This window comes from Pararge aegeria, chromosome 22 (assembly GCF_905163445.1).
Source record: "Pararge aegeria chromosome 22, ilParAegt1.1, whole genome shotgun sequence".
In the NCBI taxonomy this organism is placed as follows: domain Eukaryota; kingdom Metazoa; phylum Arthropoda; class Insecta; order Lepidoptera; family Nymphalidae; genus Pararge; species Pararge aegeria.
The window spans coordinates 653,811-680,010 of NC_053201.1; the positions used below are offsets into that span (position 1 = coordinate 653,811).

Consider the following 26,200-nt stretch of genomic DNA (forward strand, 5'->3'; position numbering starts at 1 on the left):
TTAAATCAAGCTTAAACGCTATGTGCTAAAACATATGCTACATACTTGTAACTTTGAATGAATGTATGTCTACGTTACCTACAAACGTGATATTATGGTATATGACCGCGTAAACAATGTATATTGTGCGATACAATCATTCGCGGTTAATTTGCTGTAATTTTTGAGTTCCGTTGTCTGTCTCCGAAATTGAAATATAACTATTTTGGAACAAACAGCTTTCGAAAAAAAAAGAATTTGAAAAATCCGATTTTAAATAGCGGAAACACGCAAATTGATAACCTCCACCGTTTTTAAGGGAATCGTTTCAAAATAATTAATTTATCACTCGAGTAACCTGAATCGTATTTCTGCTATCAGCTTAGAAGTATTTATTTAGTATATATTTTTGTTAAAGGTCTAAGCTTAGCAGCGGATGTCCGCAGGCTGAAATGATGATTATGATGACTAATTTTTGAAGCACATTCATCTGCAGAAGTATTTTAATTAAAACTTAATAACTTAGTCAGTTTTTGGTGGGTTAAGCTAAGTCGGCGTTAATGGCTCGATACATTTCTACATAAAATAGGAAATTCTCAACTTAAAAATAACATGGTCACAACTATACATGGTGGTAGAGTCGCCGGTAGCCCTCAACTCAAATCGGGCATAAATCAAAAGAGGAATTTATGGTCGTCCGGGAGTCGGCTTCCTAAAATTACATCGTTGACTTTTTTGCGCCCTCATAGGTTGAGATCACACCGTAGACATGAGACGAGACAAATAGTTGTATTAGATTGTAATTAGATTTGGTTTCTTACTCTCGACGGTTTAAAATCCATTACTTTACGTAACATTTTATGTTTGCATAGCAATTGGTTAGTGATTTAGTCACCCCCATCTTACAAAGAATGAATGAATGAATACACTTTTATTGTACACCAAAGAAAAAAGTAGCTACAGAGATATAAATACATAGCAAGAGAGTACAATTTGGTGGCCTTATCGCTACATAGCGATTTATTCCAGGCAACCAATGCGTAAAAGGAAAAAACATAGAAAAGAGGTAGATGGTGCAATAAATAAGATTTAAAAATTATACAAATATATAAATAATACAATATATATATATGAATAATATAAGAAAGATATAAGTAAGGTCAAATAATTTAGCGTTACGGATAGAATCCCGCGTTTGTGCGTAGTGAGTGACACAAAAAAGTTAGTGAAGAACAAAATAATAATAATTCCTCTTTATCGAGTCTCCTTTAGAAATACCACACGACAAAAAATTTATTTACACACGATAGAAAATATGTCGCCAGTGTGTCACACCCCTTACTGTGCTTTGAAGAACGAATGATAATTCAAATTAATTAAAATATATTTAGTTAATTATAGGCCGAGGGCGGGGGTTCGAAGCTCGGGCTGATCAAAACCGATTGGTATGGTTTATGTTGGCAATAAAAATACTAATTAAATAACTATAAATATCCATACCTGACTGTTTCGTTGGTCTAGTGGTAAGTTGCTTTAACTACGGATCACAATGTCCTGGGTTCTAATCCCTGATCAGGCCAAAGATTTTTGTATTGTGTTTTTCTGTTAAAGAATTCAAATTCAAAATTCAAATTCAAAATTCAAATTCAAAATTCATTTATTTCAACTAGGCCTTTTTTTTTTTTTTTAATTTATTGTTCAAAATAAAAGTAAAAAATATTTTTCCAACATAATTATCTATCCCCTTAGAAACTATGCGTTTATGGTGGGGTGCCTAATATAAGCACTTTTGAAACGTCAAGTCTGTCTGTGTGTAGTGACTCTACCACCGGTTCGAAAGGCAGATTCTACCGAGAAGAAGCCGGCAAGAAACTCAGCAGTTGCTCTTTTCCAATATCAACAATTTACATTTTACATTTTAAAATTCATTTTTCTATCTTGTGAGAGATGAAAGCGGAGCCGGATGCCTTCACGCAACCTTGTCATTGAGCCTTGTAATTTCTTGTAAAAGAAAGTTGGTATCTTCTTGCCTCGGAGAGCACTTCAAGCCGTCATTCCCGCTTTTTATTACTTGTGGCAATGGTCGTTAAAGCCCACCATTGGAGTAGCGTAGTAGATGTATGCTCTAAACCCGTCTTTCCAATGTTAGAGGAAGCTTGTGCCCAACATATATTTTGGGCAGCGGTAGGCTATATATATAATTTTTGGAAGTCTATATAACATTCATCATTGTCAATCTATTTCCAACCCTCTTCTCAGAATAAGAAGGGGTTTATGTCGTGGTCCACCACGCTGACCAAGTGCGGACTGGTGGACTTTACACGTTTAAATAATGTAGTTACATTATAAAATAATCTCAGGCATGTTGGCTTCCTCACGATGTTTTCTTTAAACGTTATAACGAGTAAATTTCAAAGAGTTAAAAGTGCGTGGGATTGGTCGCCCCGAACGGTAAGCTGAAGTCCTAACTACTAGGCTATCACTGCTCGAATCAGGATCCTGACAACAAAGTCTAGTCATAGTTGTATTGAAAGCTGAATGACGCGGTGGACAGTAACCCTGCTTTCTGAATCCAAGGCTGTGGGTTGGATTCCCAAAACTGGAAAATATTTGTCTGAATGAACATGAATGTTTTTCAGTGTCTGGGTGTTTATAAACTTATTATAAGATATTTTATAAATTTAATAAATTTAAAATGCATATAAAAATTTTCGGAACCGAGAGTATTTGAACCTGCGACTCTCGGGCAATCGCGGCCTGAGCGCTTTCACCAATTAAGCTACGGCTCTCCTACCGTCGCTGCCGAAAATTAGTATATGCCTTTCACATCAATCTTATAGCGACTGTAGCGTTATCTAGTGGGAAACGTTGCAGTTTCGATCTAAGATATATACATATTTACTGAGATAACAAAGGGATATTTTTAAAATACCCCTTTGTTATCTCAGTACCCATAAAACAAGCTACGCTTACTTTGTAGCTAGATGGATGCTATTGTCGTAATATATTTTTTTTAATTTGAAATTTGAGAAAATAGATCTACGCTTAAACTAATCTTAACCACAAAAACTTAATGTTTCGAGTTAGCATTCACGCAAGTTTATAAATCCTATCCTACAAAAAAGGTTGTAGCGCAAACAAGAGCCGAATAGGTCCCCCGCCGAGACCCCTTACAAGGGTGACCAAATCTCTACGCTTGAAAGAAATAAAATTTTCTTTACTCCGCTACAAATCTTGCGTAATAAGACGACTGGTTTTTATTTTTTTTTCATCTATTCATTAATATAGCTTATCATAATATATATTAGTTTATTATTTTTATATTTATATTATATATATATATTATTTTATGTTTTTATTTGTGCATATTTTGTTTATGTTATTTTATCTAGTTATTTGAATGTAGGTTTATAATAATTTTACACCACCTATTTGTTCTCGCTCTTGTTGTCCTATCGCTTTTAAGCGATAAGGCCGCCTTTTGTATTCCACTCCAGTTTTGTTTTTCTCTCTATTCGTCCTTTATTTTCCTAACTGTGTAGTGGTAATAAAGAGTTTAAATAAATAAATAAATACCAGTTTACGCTAGAAATATGTATATATATGAATGAATTGCTGTCTCAAAAAGTATATTTATAATGTTACAATAAAACTTATGATTAACTAATTTCTGCTGCTTAGTGCTGGCTGCAAAAAATGATCCAGTCCTTCTGTCATTGTTTATTAGTCTCACTAAAACTCGAGAACTGCTGGACAAATTTGGCTAATTTATGTACGTTTTACGTATTAAAATATGCATCGAAGCCTATAGGATTAAATGGCAAGAAAAGCACACTAATAACACATTGAATTGTTCGGTAAGTGTGTTTCTCACCAAACTTTTCCTAAGCTGGACCAATCTTGATGAAATTTTTTGCGGAATATTTTAATAGTTTCAGTTTGGTTTTACACATTATTAGAAAGTGTAGGTAGCGCTGCTTTACCGCTATTAATAAATTAAATCAATCTAATCCAAAATCTACAGATCGCATATTGTATATAGTAATGCTATCTACTAATTTCAGTCCACCATCTGAAGATATATAATAAAATTGATAGCTAATTTCCGGCGTTAAACATTTCATCACTGAAATCATCAAATCATCATCATTTGTCACCAGGAGTGTTTGCCAGTTAACAAACTAAATTTTTAGTTCATTACAATATAACACATTTTAGATATTATGAAAACGTGTAAACGTTAAGTAAATCTGAAGTACTTTACTGTCCACCATTCTTAGCTATTAACTAGCGGACCGACATCGTCCGCGAATAAGTCGACTTAAAAAAACACGTCAATTATGCCTATCCAAAAAACCACGTCAATCTAAAACTCCGTTGCGCGGATTTTGAAACACAGATGCTTTCATGTGATGTCCGGACAGACAGATAGACAGACAGACAGACAGACAGACAAAAATTAAATAAAAACTTTTGGACTCAATATCGATTATAAAGTATTCCCCCAGTCCAAATTTTCAAAATATATTAAATGTACAGAAATCTTCCAGTTACAGTTTTATTATAAGTATAGATATTTGAAATAAATGAATATTGAATTTGTTTTTTTTTTATTTAGTTCCCACAGGATTTGTAAAAAAAACGTAGTAAACGCGGATGAAGGACACGGGCAAAAGCTAGTCCTGTACAACTCTTGACGCGTGGTCACGTCACTTCCAAAGTAAGCTTAATGAGGCGGTCCTGTTTGATGCCTCGGCCCGATCGGCTCTCCATCCATCAAACTTTAATGGCGGCATGTTTATTAATTTAAATTACGTATCCAATGGCCGGCGTAATCGACGATTTGGCGGTTGTAAAATAAAGTACTTGCTTACCAAGTAGGGATGTCAAAATCAGCTTATCTTACGGTTTGATTATTTGTGATAAAATAACATATAAAAGTAATTGTAATTAAAACAAGATGCAGCCAAATCGGAAGTTTAAGGTATATATAAAAAATAACAATAATAAAATTCAAAATATTCTAAATTCAAAATTCATTTATTTCAAGTAGGCCTAATATAAGCACTTTTGAAACGTCAAGATCTGATAGTTAATATTGTTACCGATCTTCGTCTCAATTTAAGGAAATCTACTGCTATGGACATTCTATATGTTAGTAGTCCACTTAAATATTGGCATTTCATTATACATACTTGTTGTTTTCAATTCTAGTTACTACAAGTAAGCTCTTGACTACAATTTTACGTAGGCACGACACTGCCAGCAGCTAAACAGGTATGCACCAAGCGGGCAGATGATATTAAAATGGAAAGAATCTCCAGTATGAGTTATAATAACTGAAAGCTAGACATCGTACGAGTTATAAAAGCCCCACCCTTTAGTTTTTTATAACTTCCAATGTAGATTTTTTCCATTTAATATCATCTGCCCCCTTTTTGCATAACTTGTATTTTCGTATAGAAGCAGGCGTTACTTTGCGGAAATCCATGATATATTATCAAATTAAGCTTAATTTGCTATACTCCGCGAAAAGCAGGAGAATCTGTGTGGTGTAATTTATAATTTCTTCAATCCTTATACTCCACACCACACAGATCCTCGGCAATACACCCTCTACGCACGTTTCGCTCCGAAACCGGAGCATCCTCAGGAGATGTTGACTTTACAATGAATAATTGTTTTAACAATTATTCATTGTAAAGTCAACATGGGTCAACAAGGGTGGAGTATAAGGATTGAAGAAATTATAAATTACACCACACAGATTCTCCTGCTTTTCGCGGAGTATAGCAAATTAAGCTTAATTTTGATAATATACCTGTATTTTCCACTGCCTGCTGATAAGTAACGATGCAGTCTCATATGACAGCGGGCTAACCTGATCACCGGCTAACATGAAATCGCAACATCGTACCGGAACGCTTAATCACTTGGCGGAACGTCTTTAACGTCTAAGCCGGAGAGGCAAGATATATCCCATCGCTTATTATTTCACCTTTTGCACCTCGCAGAACTTTATCAATGTCTCTGTTTAATAAAAATCATCATCATCACCTATAAAATTCCCACAGCTGGGCAAAGGAATTTCCTCTATCACGGGCAAAAGAAATGCTTTAAAAAATTTGAATTTGAGTTGGGAACTGAATCCAGAATATCAACAAGAATCACCATAATATAATAATTAATCCGTGCAACTGTGACTTGAACAATTAAGTTTTAAACTGTCGTTATTGAAGTCATAAATCGCATTAACGAGACTGTAAAGATTTGAACGTGATAAAGAAAGAGTGTCCAAGTGAAAATCACGGTGGAAAAAGATATAATAATGATAATGCTTAGTATGTAAATGATTTCTCTCATGCCCATTACGATTAGACTGGCCATTAAGCAGCGGCAGTCCCGATTGGTGTTTATTAATTTATATTGGGCCTCCAATGGTCAATCGACCAGCGACTCAACGACCCATTTAGTGGTTGTTAGCTAACTCACCGTAACTCAGGGCTGGCGCACCGTTGGAAATGTGAATGATATATTATGAATATGCTCCATACTCATTGCATATCATCCACATTGTGATAGCCTAGTGGGTGGAACTTCACCTTAACTTTTCTTTATATCCAAAATATCACTATTTAAAATACCACTTGGTTCAACGGGGAAGGAAGACATGGGGAAACCTGCATACCTGAGAGTTCTCCATAATTTTCTCAAAAGTGTGTGGACATCACACACTTCTGCTCTGGTCCAGCGTGTTGGAATTAATGAATGAATATTCTTTTATTGCACGCCACAAAAAGTACATAAAAAAGGAAAGTATAACAAAACAACGTATATAATTTGACTGACTACGGAATTAGTCGAGTCGAGTCGAGGAGTGGGCCGGTAATGGGTAGATATGATGATTTTAACAGACAGAGTTTAATTTTATGAAGCTTAATTTCTGTAGCCCACAAATTTAGAATCTGTACGGTGTACCGATACTGGATCATCCTCAGAAGATTTTGACTTAACATCTCCTGAGGATGCTCCAGTATCGGAGCGGCACGTGCGTGGAGAGTACACTGCGGAAGATCTGTTTGGTGTGGAGTATAAGGATTGAAGGAATTTTAAATTACAACATAAAGATTCTCCTGCTTTTCGCGGAGTATAGCAAATAAGCTTCATGTTTTGTTAAATACGTACTAGGTTACATTGAAACCAATCCCAGTCGCTTGGCAACCCTAAGTTAACTTGTGTTCGATCGCTGTGTTATTAATCCATTACGATTGCTATCTGAGCCAAAACAAACTTTATTGTATCAAAATAGGGTATTGTTTTCAATGTATTGCCGAGTTAATAGGAATTATTTCTGAAATTCGGTTCAAAGGCCCGGCCCATCTATTTGTTCTCAGATTAAGGTAGTCGCACATTAGCAAGCACCGCAAAACATTAATGGTTTACAAATATGTATCAAACAGATAGTTGGTTGAATAGGACCGCACGTCATATAATTTTAAGATTTACAATATTCTCTCCACGCAACTAACTATGGTTAAAAGGAGGTGAGAATATATACAATTTATTTTTAAAAGCCCTGTTATTTATGGGTAAAGTACGTTATTTGAATATTGCTATCTCGTTTCGTTGAATGATTGCGTCCCTTTCACTCGCCAGAGTTCGTGAAGTGCTTGCCGTATGGTTTTAAAGTATCGCGAGGTGCGAAAAGTGGAGTGTTCATCCGTACTTTTATTTTGTGTAATAATAATGATATCTTGATGAATTAATGATTAATCTTTAATTGATGGACTAATCAGCCCACCAGATGGTAAATGGACATGGAATTGCAACAATCATTGACTAATCGGTTTCTACCCGACATCGTACCGAAACTCTAATTCTATTGGCGTTAATGTAAATAGGTTCCCACCAGACCAGACCAGAGAAAATCCAGAATGAATAAATTCCAATTACCGCCCCATAAGACGACATCGCTCGCAGCTGTGCCAGCTGAGGTCGCTTCAATTAGAGATTGTTAATTGTGCGGCAAATTCATATCGTTCGATAAGTTAGGTGTGCGACCAACCTCAGAGTCCCATCTATTTGTTTATGGATTACGAATGGCATATCAAATTATAGCCGTTGCGCGTGCACTCAATAATGTTATTTAGTGGCCAAGTAATTAGGTTTATTATCGCGTGAATTAATATGCACGTAATTTAATTACAGCTCATCACACAATAATAATTGTCTATTGTGACTTTGTTTAGTTTACGGTTTTTATGTATGTCTGTTTGATTACGCACGGTTTTTGGAATCTATTTTCAACTGGTTTAAATAAAGAAGAATTTTAGTATTTTTTCTCGTGGGTACCTTCTTATGTTTTCAGGGTTCATCATCACCAAAGCTCTACTGCCCTGGGTAGGCCTTGACATGCTCAAAAGAATTTCTCCATTGGAGACCATCAGAAGCAGCTTCCAACTCCGAACTCCTAAAATCCTCATGTCCCTCTCTACTCCATCACTCCACCTAGGTTTTAGACCCTAGGTTTTCTGCTTTTCAGGGTACCGTTGACAAAATGGTAAAAGCGATTTTACTGTACATCCGTTTGTCATATTTACATATTTCAGTAACCAATAGTGCTATTTACTTGAAATTTCAATTAGTTATAGAATATGCATTTTGGCGATATAAAACAATATCTGCATCAAACCAATGTTATTTTATAACGTTTGCATTGTTAAGTCAACATCTCCTGAGGATGCTCTGGTTTCGGAGGGTAGAGGATACATTGCCGAGGATCTGTTTGGTGTGGAGTATACGGATTGAAGAAATTATAAATTACACCATACAGATTCTCCTGCTGTTCGCGGAGTATAGCAAATTAAGCGTAATTTTCATAATATATTATGGTAAGTAACGCCTGCTTCTACCCAATATAATTATGCCTATCATTAGTACATATATGAAGAAAACATAAAATAAAAATAAATTAATAATTCTTCACCATATTTCTGACCATAAATGGTTAGGTTACATAAAATTTACCGACAAAGTCGTGCCGCTAAGCTATTTACAGTTCCGGTGCGATGTCGCGTAGAAACCTATTGGTGGTATATCTGCCATACTCCCTAACAGCTTAGCCCAATACCATCTTGGACTGCATCATCACTTACCACCGGAGATTACAGTCAAGAGCTAACTTGTACCTTGTAACTTGAATAAAATAAAAAAAAACAGAAAAAATTACAAAGTTACTGCAGTAAGGCTAGTTGTTAGAGCTTCAGCCTCTCTTTCGAGAAAACCAAGTTCGATCCCCGTCACGCAACTCTAACTTTCAGAGTTTTGTGCGTTTTTAATTTATGCAATTAAAATATCGAACACGATATTATATTCATAACTAACTATGGGTGACATAAGAAGGCTAAGGGTTACTCAGCGAGCGATGGAGAGAGCTATTTTTGAAGTAGGTATCTTTAGGAGATCCATAGATGAACCAGAGTTACTGACATAGCTCAAAGAGTCACGAAGCTAATCTGGAAATGTGCGGGGCACATAGTTCAGAGAACCCATGGACGTTGGGGTCCCAAGGCGCTGGAATGGCGACCTCGCACCGGTAAAAGCAGCGTAGTTAGACACCGACGAGGTAGACGGGTGGCATCAACCGAGTCGCAGGAAGCCACTGGACCCAAGCAGAAGACCGTGGTATTTGGAACCCCCTACAAAATACCTAAGTACGAGTATATCTAGCAGTGGACGTCCATTGGTTGACATGATAAAGTTGAACAAAACACCCGCCAAAGTTTGTTTTGGGCTTCTCCTTAGACCAGAATGCCGTTGGAACCCTCGTAGCTTTAGTTTTAAGTTTACGAATATTCGTAACCATATTGTTATCGCCATCATCTACTTGAATAAAGATATTTTTGACTTTGACTTTGCTGATGATGAATTACATTATTCCCTGGTTCCTGTAACGGTGAAGGAAAACATCGTGTGAAAACCTGCACGCCTGACAGTTCTCCTTATCGTTCTCAAAGGTGTGTGAAATCTCCCATCCGCAGTTGCCCAGCGTGGTGAACTGCGGCTTTTACCCTTCTCATTCTGACAGGACACTCGTGCCCGGTTGCGCCCGTTTTGGGCTGATTATGATGACATTTAATTTGATTTAAGCACCATAAAAAAAGAAAGTGGACAGAGAAGCCACTTAAAAGCCTAGGTCGCGTTTTAGTTTGCAACGTTCTGAAATCGAATTCCGTCATACCACGCTCTCACGCTTAATGGAGAAGCATAGTTAACATGTTTTGTGCGCTTGCGCAGTTAATAGCACTACGTAGCGGGTGACAGTAGTTGATGGGATAGGAGACAACCTCTCGCCGCGGGGGACGGCAAAAACAACTGCGTCACTAATGACATATGCTCTTTTGGGCTTACAGGGTGATGCATACTATTATTATAAACTAGCTGTTGCCCGCGACTTCGTCTGCGTTTGATATTGTTTTTTGATATCGCATTCAATTTAGTTTTGGTTCTAAAAAAATTTGAAGTATTCAGTATCGCTAAGTATTAAATGAGGGGTTTGCTGCTGTCCGCTGTGGAGTTCTGTCCTCTATCTCCAACCACATACATCAGATCTACACAAATTTTGGGCAAAATTAAATAAATATTATAGCCTCTATACTACAAAAATAATTATTTAAATCGGTTATAATTTTTCGGAGTTATGGTGTAAAATCGTCAAACACTTTCATCCCCTCCCCCGAAGGAACCGAGCCGGGATAAAAAGTATCCTATATTACTTCTAACAATTCCAAGAATATGTTTACAAAGTTTTATGAGGACCATTTAAGTAGTTTTGCGTGAAAGCGTAACAAATAAACTTACATTGACATTTATAATATTAGTAAAATGATAAATCTGCTTGTTTATCCGTTTGTTACCTATGGTGAGCTCAAGAACAGCACCGATTTTGATGTAATTTAGCAATATTGCATCTTAGAAATAGATTGCGGAATTATTTATTTTTTAATCCTAATAGAAAGGTACTTGGGAAATGTTCCCGGGGGAATTAAAAACGAAGACTTAGTAAGCTTTACAGCTTTACAGCTGAATCAGTCTTGGCAATATTTTATATATTTCTTGCAACCTAATTTCTTAAATCCGTTGGAAAACTATAAAAACTAAAACATACCGAGCAAGTTGCGGGCAATAGCTATAGTTTGTTATTATTTCGACCATGATTCTTGATCTCATCGTATCTGAATCAGGAACCATATCAATAAAGCAAAAAGAGCACAATTTGTTTGGTGTAGTCAGTAATGATTAGTAATGACTAGAGCTTTGATGGAGCCGCCTATGGAAAGTGTTGACCATCTGGAATACAATATCTCTTCTTAACCTCAAAAATTATAATTAGCGACTCCAGAAGATTGAGCCAACAAAAACACATCAAATTAAAATCACCCTATATCTTCAAATCCCTGGGGACTGCACGTTCTAAATCATAACAGAACAACACAAATACAACGACAAAAACAAACGAAAACGATCTCTATTTGTTAATCCACAAAGTTTAGAATTGTGTGTACTGATTTATTTTTTTATTTTAATACAGCGTGGGTCAATTAACGTTGGCATAATGGGTGTATACAATAACATTAGATGCAGACAAACAGGCAAACGGGCCGTAGGTAATATGATCGCAAAGTGTCTACACAGCTACAGGGAATTAACTAGATTAGAGGTTAGATTATATTGCCATTTCTAATCAGTTTTAATATCAGTAGATCTTTTCGTGACAGAGCTCCGGGGAAGTACTTTCGCCATGTTTATTTCTGCCGCTAAGCAGCACTGTTGCAATGCTGTGTTCCGGTCTGAAGGGCGTGGTTTCCGGTGTAATTACTGGTACAAGAGGCTTAATACCTGAATAATGACGGCCGATTGGCGGACCGGCCGTTTGCAGCGACCCTGCTTTCTGAGTCCGAGGCCGTGGGTTCTATTCCCACTACTGGAAAATGTTTGTGTGATGAGCATGAATGTTTCTCAGTGTCTGGGTGTTTATATGTATATTCTAAGTATTTATGTATATTATTCATAAAAATATTCATCAGTCATCTTAGTACCCTTAACACAAGCTTCGCTTAAATTGGGGCTAGATGGCGATGTGTGTTTTGTCGTAGTATATTTATTTATTATTTATTTATTTTGAATACCTACGCCTCAGGTTAATGGACACAGGGCGGCACGTAGCACTACGCGTTCTTTGCATACCCAGCGAAGTGTTGCTCTGTTTATAGGCGATTGTTTTCCACTTACCAGGTGGGCAATTTGCTTGGTCCGTTATTATTAGTTAAAAAAAAACAGTTACTCTAGAGTTACTCATAATTACATACATACAGAAGCGGTGATAGCGCATTGGGTAGAAGCTCGACTTCACTTCGGGGGGCCAAGTTCGAAGCTCAGAACGCACCTCTAACTTCAAGTTATGTGCGTTTTATGTTATTAAAGTATAACTTGTTTCAACGGTGATGGAAAATCGTGAGAAAACCTGCATGCCTGATTGATCTACATAATGTTCTAAAAGGTGTATGGAGTCCACCAATACACACTGGGCCAACGTGGTGGACTACGGGCTAAACAGTGGCGTGCACTTCATACATGCACAAAAGCACTGCCTACCCTAAAATTTATATAGAGCTCGTATAGGAAGGAAGATTAGGAGATTATTAGGGATTACGAGAAGGATTTCTGCCATTTTATGAGATTTTCCTGCTGTATGAAATCTTTGAGATGTCTCTCAATAAGTTCAAAGTTTATATAAAACATAAGCTTACAGAAAAATCCTATTATAATATTAAGGATTACGTAAACGATAAAAAAGCTTGGGTGTGAATTGCTCTAGCTTCATAGCTAAATAAATTTACTGTGAGATGGTGATAAAAAAAAATTACCCGGCTAAGTTTGTTGTGGGCTCTTCTTAGACCAGGGCGCGTTTGGAACCCTCGTAGCTTTAGGTTTAAGTTGGCGAACGAAGTTATCACCTTCCCCTTGCAATTAAGTAAACATGTATGTATGAACGCTTAATAAGTGCCTGTGATAGGCCTACGTGAATAAAGAAATTTTGAATTTGAATTTTGAATTTATGCATACCCTGGTAAGAAACCCAGTGCACGCCACTGGGCCTTAACCCCTTCTCATTGTAGGGCGAAACCCGTACTCTGTAGTTGGCCGGTAATGGATTTGATTATGATGACAAACATGTATAACACACGGAGTTTCCATACTCGACAGACGCAAACATTCCGTCGTATTCTAAAGCAAACCTTTGCAACTAATCACACTAAAGTGTAAGGCACAAAAACCTGTTAATATTGGTGTTAAGTTTTTGCATCTCACCGTCGGGTTTCCGGTGCTCGGTTATTTAATAAGCTGTCAAATGAACGTGTATTATGACACGTGCTACTTCACAAACAGTGGCTGGAGATAAATAAACAATGTGAGCGAAGAGGCGACAAAAACCATGCCTCAAATGGCTCGGTTTGCCGGGTGATTCGCCAAATGACTCGAAAGAAAACACAACGCTTCTTTGCATTGATTTTCTTATATTGTATTGAAGTATGAATGAATGAATGAATACACTTTTATTGTACACCAAAGAAACAAAAAGTAGTTACAAAGATATAAATACAATCAAGAGAGTACAATTTGGTGGCCTTATCGCTACATAGCGATTTCTTCCAGGCAACCAATAATAAAGTAGAAAGAAGTACCTATTCTAAAACTCACATCCTCAGTCTATAACCGTTTTACTGCTTGTCACAGGCCTCTATTCTCATAAGGCAAAGCCTTTTAGGGCATAGACCCACCATGCTGCTCCTATGTGGGCTTTACCGATATTGCTCTAACTTCATAGCTAAATATTACCTCGACTGTGAGATGGTGATAGCAAAAAAAACCTAGCTAAGTTTGGTGTGGGCTCTTCTTAGTACAGGGCGCGTTTGGAACACGCTAGCTTTAGTTTTAAGTTAACACCATCACCTAACATTAGTGGTAACATGTTACATGTATGAACGCTTCATAAGTGCCTGCGATAAGGTCTACGTGAATAAAACAGTTTTGAATTTGATTTTGATAACATTAACATTTTCATTTAAATTCTAAAAATGATAATCGAGTATATACTGGAAAGGCGACCGTCCCCTTCAGGATGGTAATTGGAAAATCATCGCCTATAGAGTCAAAGTCAAATTCAACGTCAAAAATATCTTTATTCAAGTAGGCCCATGGGCGGCACTTTTGATGCGTACGTAAGAATTACACGATAGTGAGATGATGGCGATAACCGCATTCGTAAACTTAAAACTAAAGCTACGAGGGTTCCAAACATATATGGTGGTAGAGTCACACAAACATACATACTTGACGTTTCAAAAGTGCTTATAAAGTAGGCCTACTTGAAATAAATGAATTTGAATTTGAATTTGAATATATAAACAGCAAAACTTCGCGGGACATACAAGGAACACGTCCTGCAATGTGCCGCCCGACGTCCATCAACCTAAGGCGTAGGTGTTAAGCCTCTTGAGCATGAAATCGTATCGGCAACCACGCCCTTCAACCGCAACACACCAATGCTGCTTGGCGGCACCAAAAAGCATGGCGGTAGTACTTGCTACCCCGAACAATTTCTGTCACATAGTACCTACAACTACTGCAATTATGATTGAGGGTTTATAATGATAACTAGCTGTTGCCCGCGACTTCGTCTGTGTTTGATTTTGTTTTTATATGTGGCATTCAATTCAATAGTTGTAGTTCTAAAAAAATTTAAAGTATTCAGTATCGCTAAGCCTTAAATGCGGGGTTTGCTGCTGTCTGCTCAGGACAGCAGCAAACCCCGCATGCCAATTCTATAAACAAAATCAAACGCAGACGAAGTCGCGGGCAACATTTAAGGCGAGGAGTTCTGTCCCCTATCTCCAACCAGATCTACACAAAGTTTAGGCAAAATTAAACACATATTATAACCTCTATAGTACAAAAAATATTATTTAAATCGGTTATAATTTGTCGGAGTTATGGTGTAAAATCGTCAAACACTTTCATCCCCTCTCCCAAAGGAACCGAGCTTAAAGTCGGGATAAAGAGTATCCTATATTACTTCTAACACTTCCAAGAATATTTGTACAAAGTTTCATGAGGATCGGTTAAGTCGTTTTTGCGTGAAAGCGTAACAAACAAACAAACTTACATTGACAGTTATAATATTAGTAGGGAAGTAGGGATAGGTATGTTTAGGATGGTACACCTATACTTACGAAGCGTTTGAATGCTAATAAGGTATTGAGGTGTGAAGCGGTGATAGCCTAGTAGGTGGGACTTCGGCTTTACTTATCTTATTTTGGCCTTAGTTGTATTAATAAAGAAATTTATTATTAACTTTTATTATTTATTTTTGTGGGGCTGAGTTCGAAGTTACCTGCTTTTTCAAATTTATGTCAAATTTAAAATTCATTTATTTCAAGTAGTACTAGGCCTAGTTGATAGACGTAGTAGTAGACAAACTCTACCACCGGTTCGGAAGGTAGATTCTACTGAGAAGCAACGGCACGGCAATTATCTCAGCAGATTGCTCTTTTCCAACATTATTTTATAGTTTAACAATCTTTAGAATTTTTCTATTTTGCGAGAGATGAGAGCGGAGTTGCCTGCGTCTAAGCAGCCTTGTCGTTAAAACAATAAAATATCACTTGCTTTTACGGTGAAGGAAAACATCGTGAGGAAAGCTGAGAAGTCCACCAATCAGACTGTGGCTTAAACCCTTCTCATACTGAGTGGAGACTGAGATAATGGGTTGTTGATAATAAATAAATAAATAAATAAATAAATAAATATACTACGACAATACACACATCGCCACCTAGCCCCAAAGTAAGCATAGCTTGTGTTATGGATACTAAGATGACTGATGAATATTTTTATGAATAATATACATAAATACTTAGAATATACATATAAACACCCAGACACTGAAAAACACTCATGCTCATCACACAAACATTTTCCAGTTGTGGGAATCGAACCCAAGGCCTTGGACTCAGAAAGCAGGGTCGCAGCAAACTGCGTCAATCGGCCGTCAATCAGATAATGATGTGAAGGTAAGCAGATTAAATATTTCCTGCACACAATATCCGAAATATATCTATATTGTGTGCAGGTATTTGTAGAACAATGATAGGCAAGTAGGCAACTATAGGCTCGCCGCGCGATAGCTGCTGTTCTGTCGGCTATTAATTGATGGCAGTGCGTCGCGGTGACACAGCTTTAATTAGTGTCGCCATCTGCGCCGCGTCACGGGGGACGCCACCTTGGATGGTATAATTATCTCGCGTGATGCTTAAGTGGCTCAAGGTGCAAGCATGAGCGACTGGCGAGTTGGACGTTCTTTCGAAACAAACAAATCGAAATAGGCGTGACGACAGTAACAAAGAATCGCTAAAAAATGGTATTAATTTATATTATAAGATTCAGGTATTATGAAAAACCTATCTTTTATTTACAATAAGAAGTTGTCAATTTATATCTTTACTTTTAATATTTACAAAAACCAAATATCTTAAAATAAGATAAGATAATTCGCAAGGGTACTTATGTTTTAACTTAATCGCCATGCCTATTCTGTAATCAAACAGACTTAAAATGGAAGTAAGCGCTGGGCCAATATTTCACCTGATATCATAATAACAGGTTTCAGTTAGTCGAAATGGAATTTGGCGAACTTTGAAGTTGTCCGGTAGTTAAATAATAAAACCATCCAGACTCGTTCTTATTAATCTATCTCAAATCTATAAAAATAAATTCTATTACTACCATCTTTTCTTTTTATAATTAAAAACGGCTAAAGTTGAGTCTCGTTGTATTATAATTCATAAAAAGGAATTTACACCCGCAGTCTTCCGATACTCACAGAAACCTAAAACTTCGACAAAACAACATTTGGAATTGTATTATTTGCCTAATTAATTTAAAATGACATTATTGCTTATTTCTGATTGTTGTATTTTTATAGTTTAAATTGTAATGTAATTTATATTTTATTTTTTATTTTTATAAACATTTGCACACTGTCTGTAACAGTCGATTGTAAAGGGTCTGTTTAATGAAATGTGTACTTCTTATGTACCCACAATTTGGCAAATAAATAAATATTAATATTATTGCGATATGCCAATCAAGTCACGTTTTGATTCAAAATCTTATTAAACTCACAATCACTGATACAGAGATTATGATTGATGTCACTTCTTTTGGATAAATCCAAATTTATGTCCAAGTGTAGATACGATGATTAAATTATCAGAAATTCGACTATTAATAATTACTAAGCCCGCTTCCGCTTATGATTTAAGATTTATATGAGAGCGTAGTGTGTAAACTTACAGCTGGCGGGTAAGCACTTAATTTGGTGGAGATTTCGAAGAATCCCGACCGAGATGTCGGCCGTTTAATGACTCGCGCGAGGGAATTTGTCAACACTTGCATGGCATCATCATCTCCGCCCTCCGCAGTCCCACTGCTGGGCACAGGCCTCGACTAATCCGAGGGATTTCTTTTGTATTACAGGGAATAAAATACAATACATCAATATTTTATTAATTTAAGTGGTTTAAAATAAATAGAGTAATTAAATCTGTCTGTCATGTATCACATATACATGTCGTGGACCTTTTTTAAACAATTATATCATGACTCAAATCGGAGAGGCTATATTATAGTCCTTATAAAAATATTACTGTTGGTGGTTTGTAGAATTACTGAATCCGCCAAGGAAAAACTATTCAAGACACCTGTTTTGATTATTAAAACAAAATCTACCAAGTCAAAAAAAGGTTTCCCATATAATATCTTCAGAAGGGGTTTCAGATAGTACTTCAGACTGTCTGAAACCCCTCCAGGCTCGTCGACAGGTTCGTGATATTGTTTTTTTGTTTAAAATTTTAAGGAATGAAATTGATACTCCAAAACTACTTAGTAGAATTGGTTTTGTTTGTCCAAAGAATATTATATCTAGGCGAAAATCCCCTCCATTTTATTTGCCCTTAGTCAGATCAAAATACGCTCTTAATAGTTATATTTATAGAGCTACTCAAAGCTATAATAATAACTTCTCTGATTTAGATTTATTTAATCTTACTCTTGCTCAGTTAAAAAAACATCTTTATTCTAAATTCTAACTTCTAATTGTTTTACGTAAAAGTTAGTATTCCCTTATTTACATTATCTGTCAATAATATGTGTTTATACATATTTTAAAGTTTCATAATTATGTTATAAGTTTGCTGTCAATTTTAATGTATTTCGTTAGATTTATTAGCGGCTACTTAATTGGTGTATGTGTTATTTTCTTTGTACTAATTTTAAGTATTAAGTATACTGTTTGGGCCTTAATAAATAAATAAAATAAATAAAAAAATAATAGTTCTAAGTCATATATCGAGAAAATCCAAATATAGCAAAAACTAATAAATAAGATTGGCCTTTCCTGCGACGACATCGCGACGTTATTCATAATACATTCAGTGATTGATGTCTTATAAACAAAATTTACTCTGTACACACGTTGGAAGTTATACTTATTTGGCGTAATAAGATAAAAGTATTTTCAAAAATTTTAAACATTTTCTCTCATAATTTTTCCCTAACGCGCTAAGAGAAGTATAACTTCAAAAAGAGTACTAATGAAAATACAGATCCAATAATAGGACCTAGAACACAACTTGCAGCGACCATTGCCAGTCTGTGAAAGTCTCATCAAAATCAATATAGCAGTTTGAAAGATCTGTCAGAATAAACATACTACAGCCATTATAAGTACGTTTGTTAGTAATTGGAAGCGAGGATAAGTGTTCTAGTGTTCAAGACTGCCTTTAAACTATGTGCGTTTTAAGCAATTATAATATAATTTGCTTTAAGGGTGAAGGAAATCATCGTGAGGAAGCCTGGATACTTGAGAGCTTTTCATAATGTTCTAAAAGACATGTGTAGCCCACCAATCCGCACTGGACCAGCGTGGTTGATAACGGCCATAATCCTTCTCATGATGCAGCTATTAAGAAATTAAATGTTCTTTTAATCTACTTATAAACTCTAGTTTCTTATGCCTTGGAGTTGACCGTTTCCAAAGCACGTTAGTTACACCGAAGCGTTTAATTTGGTGAGATTTCGTAGAACCGAGCGGAGAGATGTGATGACCTATTAAATATGATCTTTAATTCATTATTGAATGAGACATCTATAAAGCGATAGTATCTCATTTTTTTTTAAATCTAAATACGTATGCGGTTGTTGTGCCTACTGGTTAGAGCTACGGCCTTCCTTTCGAGTGATCGAGTTCGATCATCGGCACGAACCGGAGTTAAACTTTTCGGAGTTATGTGCGTTTCTAATTTATTAAAATAAATAAATTACTTGCTTTAACGATGAACAAAAGCATACACCGACTTGACGTTTCAAAAGTGCTTATGAACTAGGCCTCAATTTTGAATTATGAATTTTATTTGTTGAATCGGTCAGCGAATCTATTATCTTTATATATATAATTCTTCTGTGCGTGTGTATGTCACTGAACTCCTCCTAAACGGCTGGATCGATTTGAATGAATTTTTTTGTATGCGTTTGGGTGGCATCCTGGATGGTTTAGATTCACAAATCAGCCCGAAAGATGGCGCTGCAGTTGGTATCTAGGTTATTTACCTATACTGCAACTAAACGGCTGATTTATTCAGGTACGAGTCTGATTTGATAAACTCTTTCAGTGTTGGATAGCTGATCTATCGAGGAAGGCTATAGGGTATATACCATCACGCTAAGACTAAAAGGAGCATAGGACCAATGAAGAATGTTTCAAAATCGGCCACTTAGCTTACGCCACGTGCGCTGCGTAAACGGTTAAAGTTTCGATAAAATCACGCATAAAAAAGTTTCTCCCTTTATAAGTTCTAAAAAAGCCTGGTACAGGCGACAGCATGTCTATCTTTTAAGGTTGACTTTTAGGGACCACTAGTTATATATAGTTTTTACTTCTGTCTGCAGTACTCATGACTGCCTATTTTTCAAGTGAAACTTCTTTAGAATCGTTGTGATTTGAAATTCGATGAAAACAAAATGCGTATACATAAGAGAAAGAAACACAATTGTATGGGACAGAATGAGATAGACTACATTACATTATTCTTTTTACCTGTGTGTAAAACAAAAACATATATAATATAATTGAGACATACCTGTGTTTCAGTTACGTTTAGCAGCTTCGCCATATCCGCCCTCTCGCCAGAAGACAGATACTTCTTCACTTCGAACAGTTTCTCCAGCTCGAAGATCTGTCTCCCGGTGAAGGTGGTGCGAGCCTTCTTGCGCCTGCCCAGTTCTTCCCCTTCTTCACTGGTCATGGAGCCTTCTCCACCGAGTGGCGAGCGAACGTCGTCCGTTGACTTCTTGCGCTTCATCTGTTTTGTATCTGAAACAAGATTTTAAGACGGAGTTTAACTCTGGGTAACTAACTTTTCACATACAGACGAAGAGGTCCCAGGTTCGACTCCCCTCAGGTCAAGAGTTGTTATGTTTCCCTGTAAGACTAGAGACAAGTTATGTCTACGTATTCTGAGAGACGACCCGTGCCCTGTTGTGGGCCGGTAATGAGTAGATGATGAAGTGTTAAGTTGACATGGTGTGCAAAGAACATTATACCCGCCAACCTACATTGAGGTAACGTGGTGGACAGTTAAACATATCTCTCCAATGATAGAGCAGATAATTACATCCTACTCCCTGGGTCTCTCATATTCCCGTGATGAATTGCAACAGTTCTCAAGTAATTCATGACTTATTACCTTCAACTGCTTGCAATATCTATTCCTATAACTAGTTATATCCGCCGCCAAATCATAACAGTAACTCAAAGATCAATACGACACCCCTATTCTGAAAGCGCGCGAAATTGCTGTAATTAACCGCAGTAAACACTCGATAAATCCTCGCCGAGCAAATTAGGGCTGTCCACAGCTTCTGTTTAAAAATGTGTCAAAGTTATTTTGAAAGTAGTTTATTTTTGACGTCCTCCCTGGCGCAACGGCGAGACGGTCCCGGGTTCGATTCCCGGCAGGGGCGATTTGGATATTTATAATTTCTGAATTTTCTCTGTATAGCCTGGCCACGGCCAAATCCTCCCAGGCTTTGGTCGTGGTTAGTTACCAACCTACCGATAAAGACGTGCCGCTAAGCGAAACCGAGCATGACAGTACTGGACATTTTCTTCGTTTTATATCATCTGCATACCCTGTGCCTCATTGCGACGGGTATAGAAACGCAAAAAGCAAGAAAAATGTCCGGCCGCGAATAACATAGTTTGGAAATAGAACTGGACCTAGTAGGTAGCGCTGCAGTTCGTTTCTTGGTTTTTTTAAGATGTTAAAACCTCTAATAATCGATTCGGTGCAGGAGAATTTGCGCGGGTCAGCTAGTTTATCATAAAAATGTCAAGAACTAACGATGTATTTAAAGTTTAACTGGCAATTTTCATATGAGTATAAGAAAACTTATTTTATGTTTGCCACAGTCGCCAACCCTAATGTGAAGCGTCAGAGTACGCTATCAAGTCAAACCGCCCTTTTTGCTCGCGTTCGACGGCAATTAAAATATTTGGCGACGAAACAACTATGTAATGTCGAGCGCGAACAAAATAGAACCTGCGATATAGGTTCATTCATGATCACATTCTGGGCAACAAAATACCAGCTTTAGCGCTAACTTCTTAGCTTTTAGATTATTATTTTTATTAAAATAACTCTCATCTTTTCAACTGTTTGGTCTATCTGGCTGTCACCTTTCTTAACATCATCAACCCATTAAAATAAGTGAGGTTTAGGCCTTAGTCCACCACGCGAGGCATGCATGTACCTAAAATGCATGGCAAATTCTGAGCTGTACAACCTTTCTGTCTGGTGTAACACAGACATTCTGTTACTTTATTAATAGTGATGTAAGTGAAGATGTTCGTAGCACTTTATATGAATAAATGTATTTTCGTTTTTTCTTTCTTTACTCTCCCTTTGACTTTTCAGAGTTGTGGGCGTTTTTTCGTTTAAGAAATTTAATTTCACGGCTTTAACAGTGAAGGAAAACATCGTTAGGGATGCATGCATGCGTGCCTGAGAGTTCCTCATAACGTTCTCAACGGCGTGTGAAGTCCACCAATCCGCACTGGGCCAGCGTGGTGGACTACGGTATATACCCTTCTCACTGTGGGAGGAGACCCGTGACCTGTTGTAGCCGGTTATCGGTTTATCTGATGATGCTGATGAATAATCGACGTACCAAGCAGATGGCCTAATGATAAGTGGAAAGCAAATTACAACACACATAGCCAACACAGCGTCTTCGCCGGCGAAGACTAGGGCCCCGATTTCTGACGTCATCCGGACGTGGACCCTAACCACGGTAACGGGGGTGTTCGGACGAAACAATAATAAGTCCAAAACTCCACCAACACTCAGATTAACGTCGAACCAAGTAAAGTCCAAGTCCTCGCAAGAGGCACCCTCGGGTCGACGTCTCCCAATTGCCCCCCGATGTCGTAAAGCCCTGGGGCTCGGGCCCTGCCTTCTAATGGTGAGCTTTGGCGCTCGCCCCACTCCCACGCTGAGGCCGTAGCAACCCCTCAGGTGGTGGTGGTATGCAAAGGGCCACTCTGTGTCTACTAGCGGTGTAGGTGTTAAGCCAAATGTGACGGTAACTACACCAGGCCCTTCCGACACCGCAATGCTGCTTAGCGAAATAAGTATGGCGATAGAACTTCGCGGGACGAGATCTCTCACAAAACCTCTGCCACTATCACAGTCTGTTTTATAGAAATAATAAACAAATACCTGGCATTATGACTAGTACAGTTACAAGTATCTAAATGTTTTTAATACATTTTGAAACATGAAAATTCGATTAGACGAAACTATTTCCCTACTTAATCTGAAGTTATAAATCCAATTAATTATAATCTTATCTTCGCTGTTAATATAGTAGGTATACTTATTTAATTAAATAGTCCAATTAAAAACTTCGACCACGTACTCGGGAAATTTCCTAAAAAACTTTCCTTTGTCCTGAATAAAAAAAAGGCCGTAATGTTGATGTGTAAACAAACCTTTATACATTATGAACATAAGTCTTTGTTACATTGTAATATTATATGAGATGATTGTGCTCTGAAGGCGTTGCTCTGTGTAGCTTATTTCTTGCCTTAACCTGCGACTGGGTAACATATCTGTACCTATTGTAATAATTATGTTTTGAACTCCCACTAAACCATAAACTTCAAGTGTAACCCGTAGGTTTATGGGCCCAGCATGCTACTTTTGCGCACTTCTACAGCTGAACGAATAAAGTAAAATATATAAAGATGAAAAACTTAGTAAAGTGCGGGCGATGCGACGAGGTCGGTCGGGGAATATTGTGCTGAAAAAACTTAGGTTTTTGTGTTAAGGAAATAAATTTGTTAGCACACACACATAGGAACTATACTATATATTTCGATGTATTTTCACGTGACACCTATAAGTGAGGCGAGGCGAGCCGCGTGATAAAACACTACACTAAAAAAGACAATAAAACAAGGGAAGAATAAATTTCTTTCGGAGATTATGCGCTTAAAGATGCAACGCAGCCGGTGCGCGGGATGGCTTTGGCAACTTTACAGCGGAAACGTATCCCACTCTTTCTTTCTTTAGGCTCTCCTTCCACCAGCGATGTGGGAGTATGTATTTCATTCGGTTTATCTTTACGCTCTGATATATGAAAGGTAATGTCATTTGAAGCCGTTTGTCATTTAGTAGAAGTAGAGCTTTTTGTGACAGAGCCCGTCCAGGGAAGTAGGTACTATCGCCATGCTTATTTCTGCCGCTAAGCAGCATTGTTGCAATGCTGTGTTCCGGTCTGAAGGGCGTGGTTTCCGGTGTAATTACTGGCATATGGGGCTTAAAACCTACGCCTCAGTTTGATGGACTCAGGGAGGCATGTTGCAGGACATGTTCCTTGCATGCCCTGTGAAGTGTTGCTCTGTTAATAGGCGATGGTTTTCCACTTACCAACAGGTGGGCCATCGGTTTTGTCCGTCAACTATTACTTTAAAAAAAAAAGGTAACATGACGTTTGATAATTCTGAAGTCATAAATCTTTCGCAGGGACGGTCTTTGGTACTTTGTAATTTTACAAGAAGTCGATGATTGTGATCTGTAGGCGTTGCTCTGAGTAGCTTATTTCTTGCCTTTCGTACCTACTGTAATATTTATGTTTTGTACTTCCAATAAACCATAAACTCTCGCAGGGACAGCACACAATTAAGTCACTTGAATAAACTCTAATAAAGGACCTAGCCTCTGTTATTCGAAGTATAATTTATCTCCATTAAAAATTTCAGTCTAATTCTTTTAATACGTTCTGCACGACAGAGTAACAAACATTTATTCATCAATACAAACTAGTTGCTAGCAAGCCATTAAAAGTAACAATAAAATACTGCACGCAATTAAAGAATTACATTTTAATCAATTTTATAGTAGGTATACGTTTTATGTACGATACAGTAGCTTCGCAATACATTTATAATAATATAGTCTTTGTGAGGCAAAATATTACTCTTTATAAATCAAAAGCTGAAATTAACAATCGACTTACCAGAAACGGTCATAAATTAGTGATATCTGCATATCGTCTGCGAAAGGTGCAGAACTCCTTTGTGGGGTTGAGTATACGCTTTTACAACATGATTCCTAAGGAAATTCTTGACCTACGAATGCATACATTTAAAAAAATGTGTAAAAACGCATCTAGTACAGCGAGGTTACTACACATTTGATGAATTCCTCAATGACAAGGTAGAATGGAAGCAGCCAGCCTCGCTCTCATCTCCCGCAAGATAGCAAAATGATTGTTGATGTTGGAACAGAGCAACTACTGCTTTCCGAACCGGTGGTAGAGTCACACAAACATGCATACTTGACGTTTCAAAAGTGCTTATAAAGTAGGCCTACTTGAAATAAATGAATTTGAATTTGAATATGTCACTGACAATAATAAACGCTATTATTTACTGATTTTTTTTAGTGATTTAAAAACAAGTTACCATTTGAAATTCGAATTGTATTAATGCATTTTATTTTTAATTTAGTTTGGTGGTTTTTATATTTAGTTCTGGCGTAAATTTTTTTATTTTTATTTTATTGCTACGTCTTTCTTCTAGTAGTTTTAGTTATCATGGACTCATTTATAGCACAATATATAAATATACTTAGTTACTATAATACAGTTAATACAAGTATGTTTTTTGAATTCTTATCATTACCCACTGCAGTCTTTGATAGATATTAATACTAAATATCGTAACGTATATGAATACAACACTTCTTAAAAAAAAAAGGGCATGGCTAGTTGAAATGCAGCTTTATGGTGTTTGTACAGTAAACAACGGAGATAGGAACACCATGTGTGTTCTTGAATGAAAGCTCTTGATTGCTTCCGCGAAGGACACTATTATGTGGTATTATGTAACCCTTTATGATAGGCACGGTAATGACCATTAAGTGGTTGGTTATCAGTATAAACGTGCTTTGAAGTGAAACATTTGTTGTAACATTTTTATTTTACAGCACACTTTAAAGGAGTTAAGGCCACTAAATTGTACCGTTTATTTAGTTACCTTAAGCTGGCCCCCCTGGAAATCTCACAGAAAATGTATAAACTCTCTTAAAAAATGTATGGCGGCCAAGTTACTGACAGACAAACAAAAGTGAAACACTGTTTTGGCTTCAAATCCTGTCGGTTTCAAAATTTTTTATATGAATTTTAAATTTATAAAATTGATAATTCCTCCAAATGTAGGTAAAGACACTAACAAAAATTATAAAATAAAATAGTTGGAAAATCCATCATCCTCATAATCTCATTCATTACAATAAAATTGAGATTATGTATTTGTAAATAATAATTAAACAACATCTAATTATACCGTGAAAACTGTAAATATATATACAGAAAGGCTTCTATTCCTCAAAAATACTAAAGCCTATAAAAAAAAACCAAATGTGACAATAAAAAAGTGACATTTCAAGTTGGAGAATCACTCGGTGTGCGTAAACTGACAGTAACACCCACCTCAACGCTTCGCTTATGAGGCGGCCAATATTCAGCTTAAATATAA

General features: G+C 36.9%; 1 protein-coding gene across 1 annotated transcript in view; it reads right to left on the minus strand.

Annotated features, from left to right (window-relative positions):
• The window catches only part of LOC120633695, a 105,344-nt gene that overhangs the window by 52,610 nt on the left and 26,534 nt on the right, over positions 1 to 26,200 (minus strand). The window contains exon 3 of the mRNA XM_039904013.1: positions 20,238 to 20,470. Within this exon, the coding sequence (XP_039759947.1) occupies positions 20,238 to 20,470 (233 nt within the window). The remainder of the gene's footprint in view (positions 1 to 20,237; positions 20,471 to 26,200) is intronic.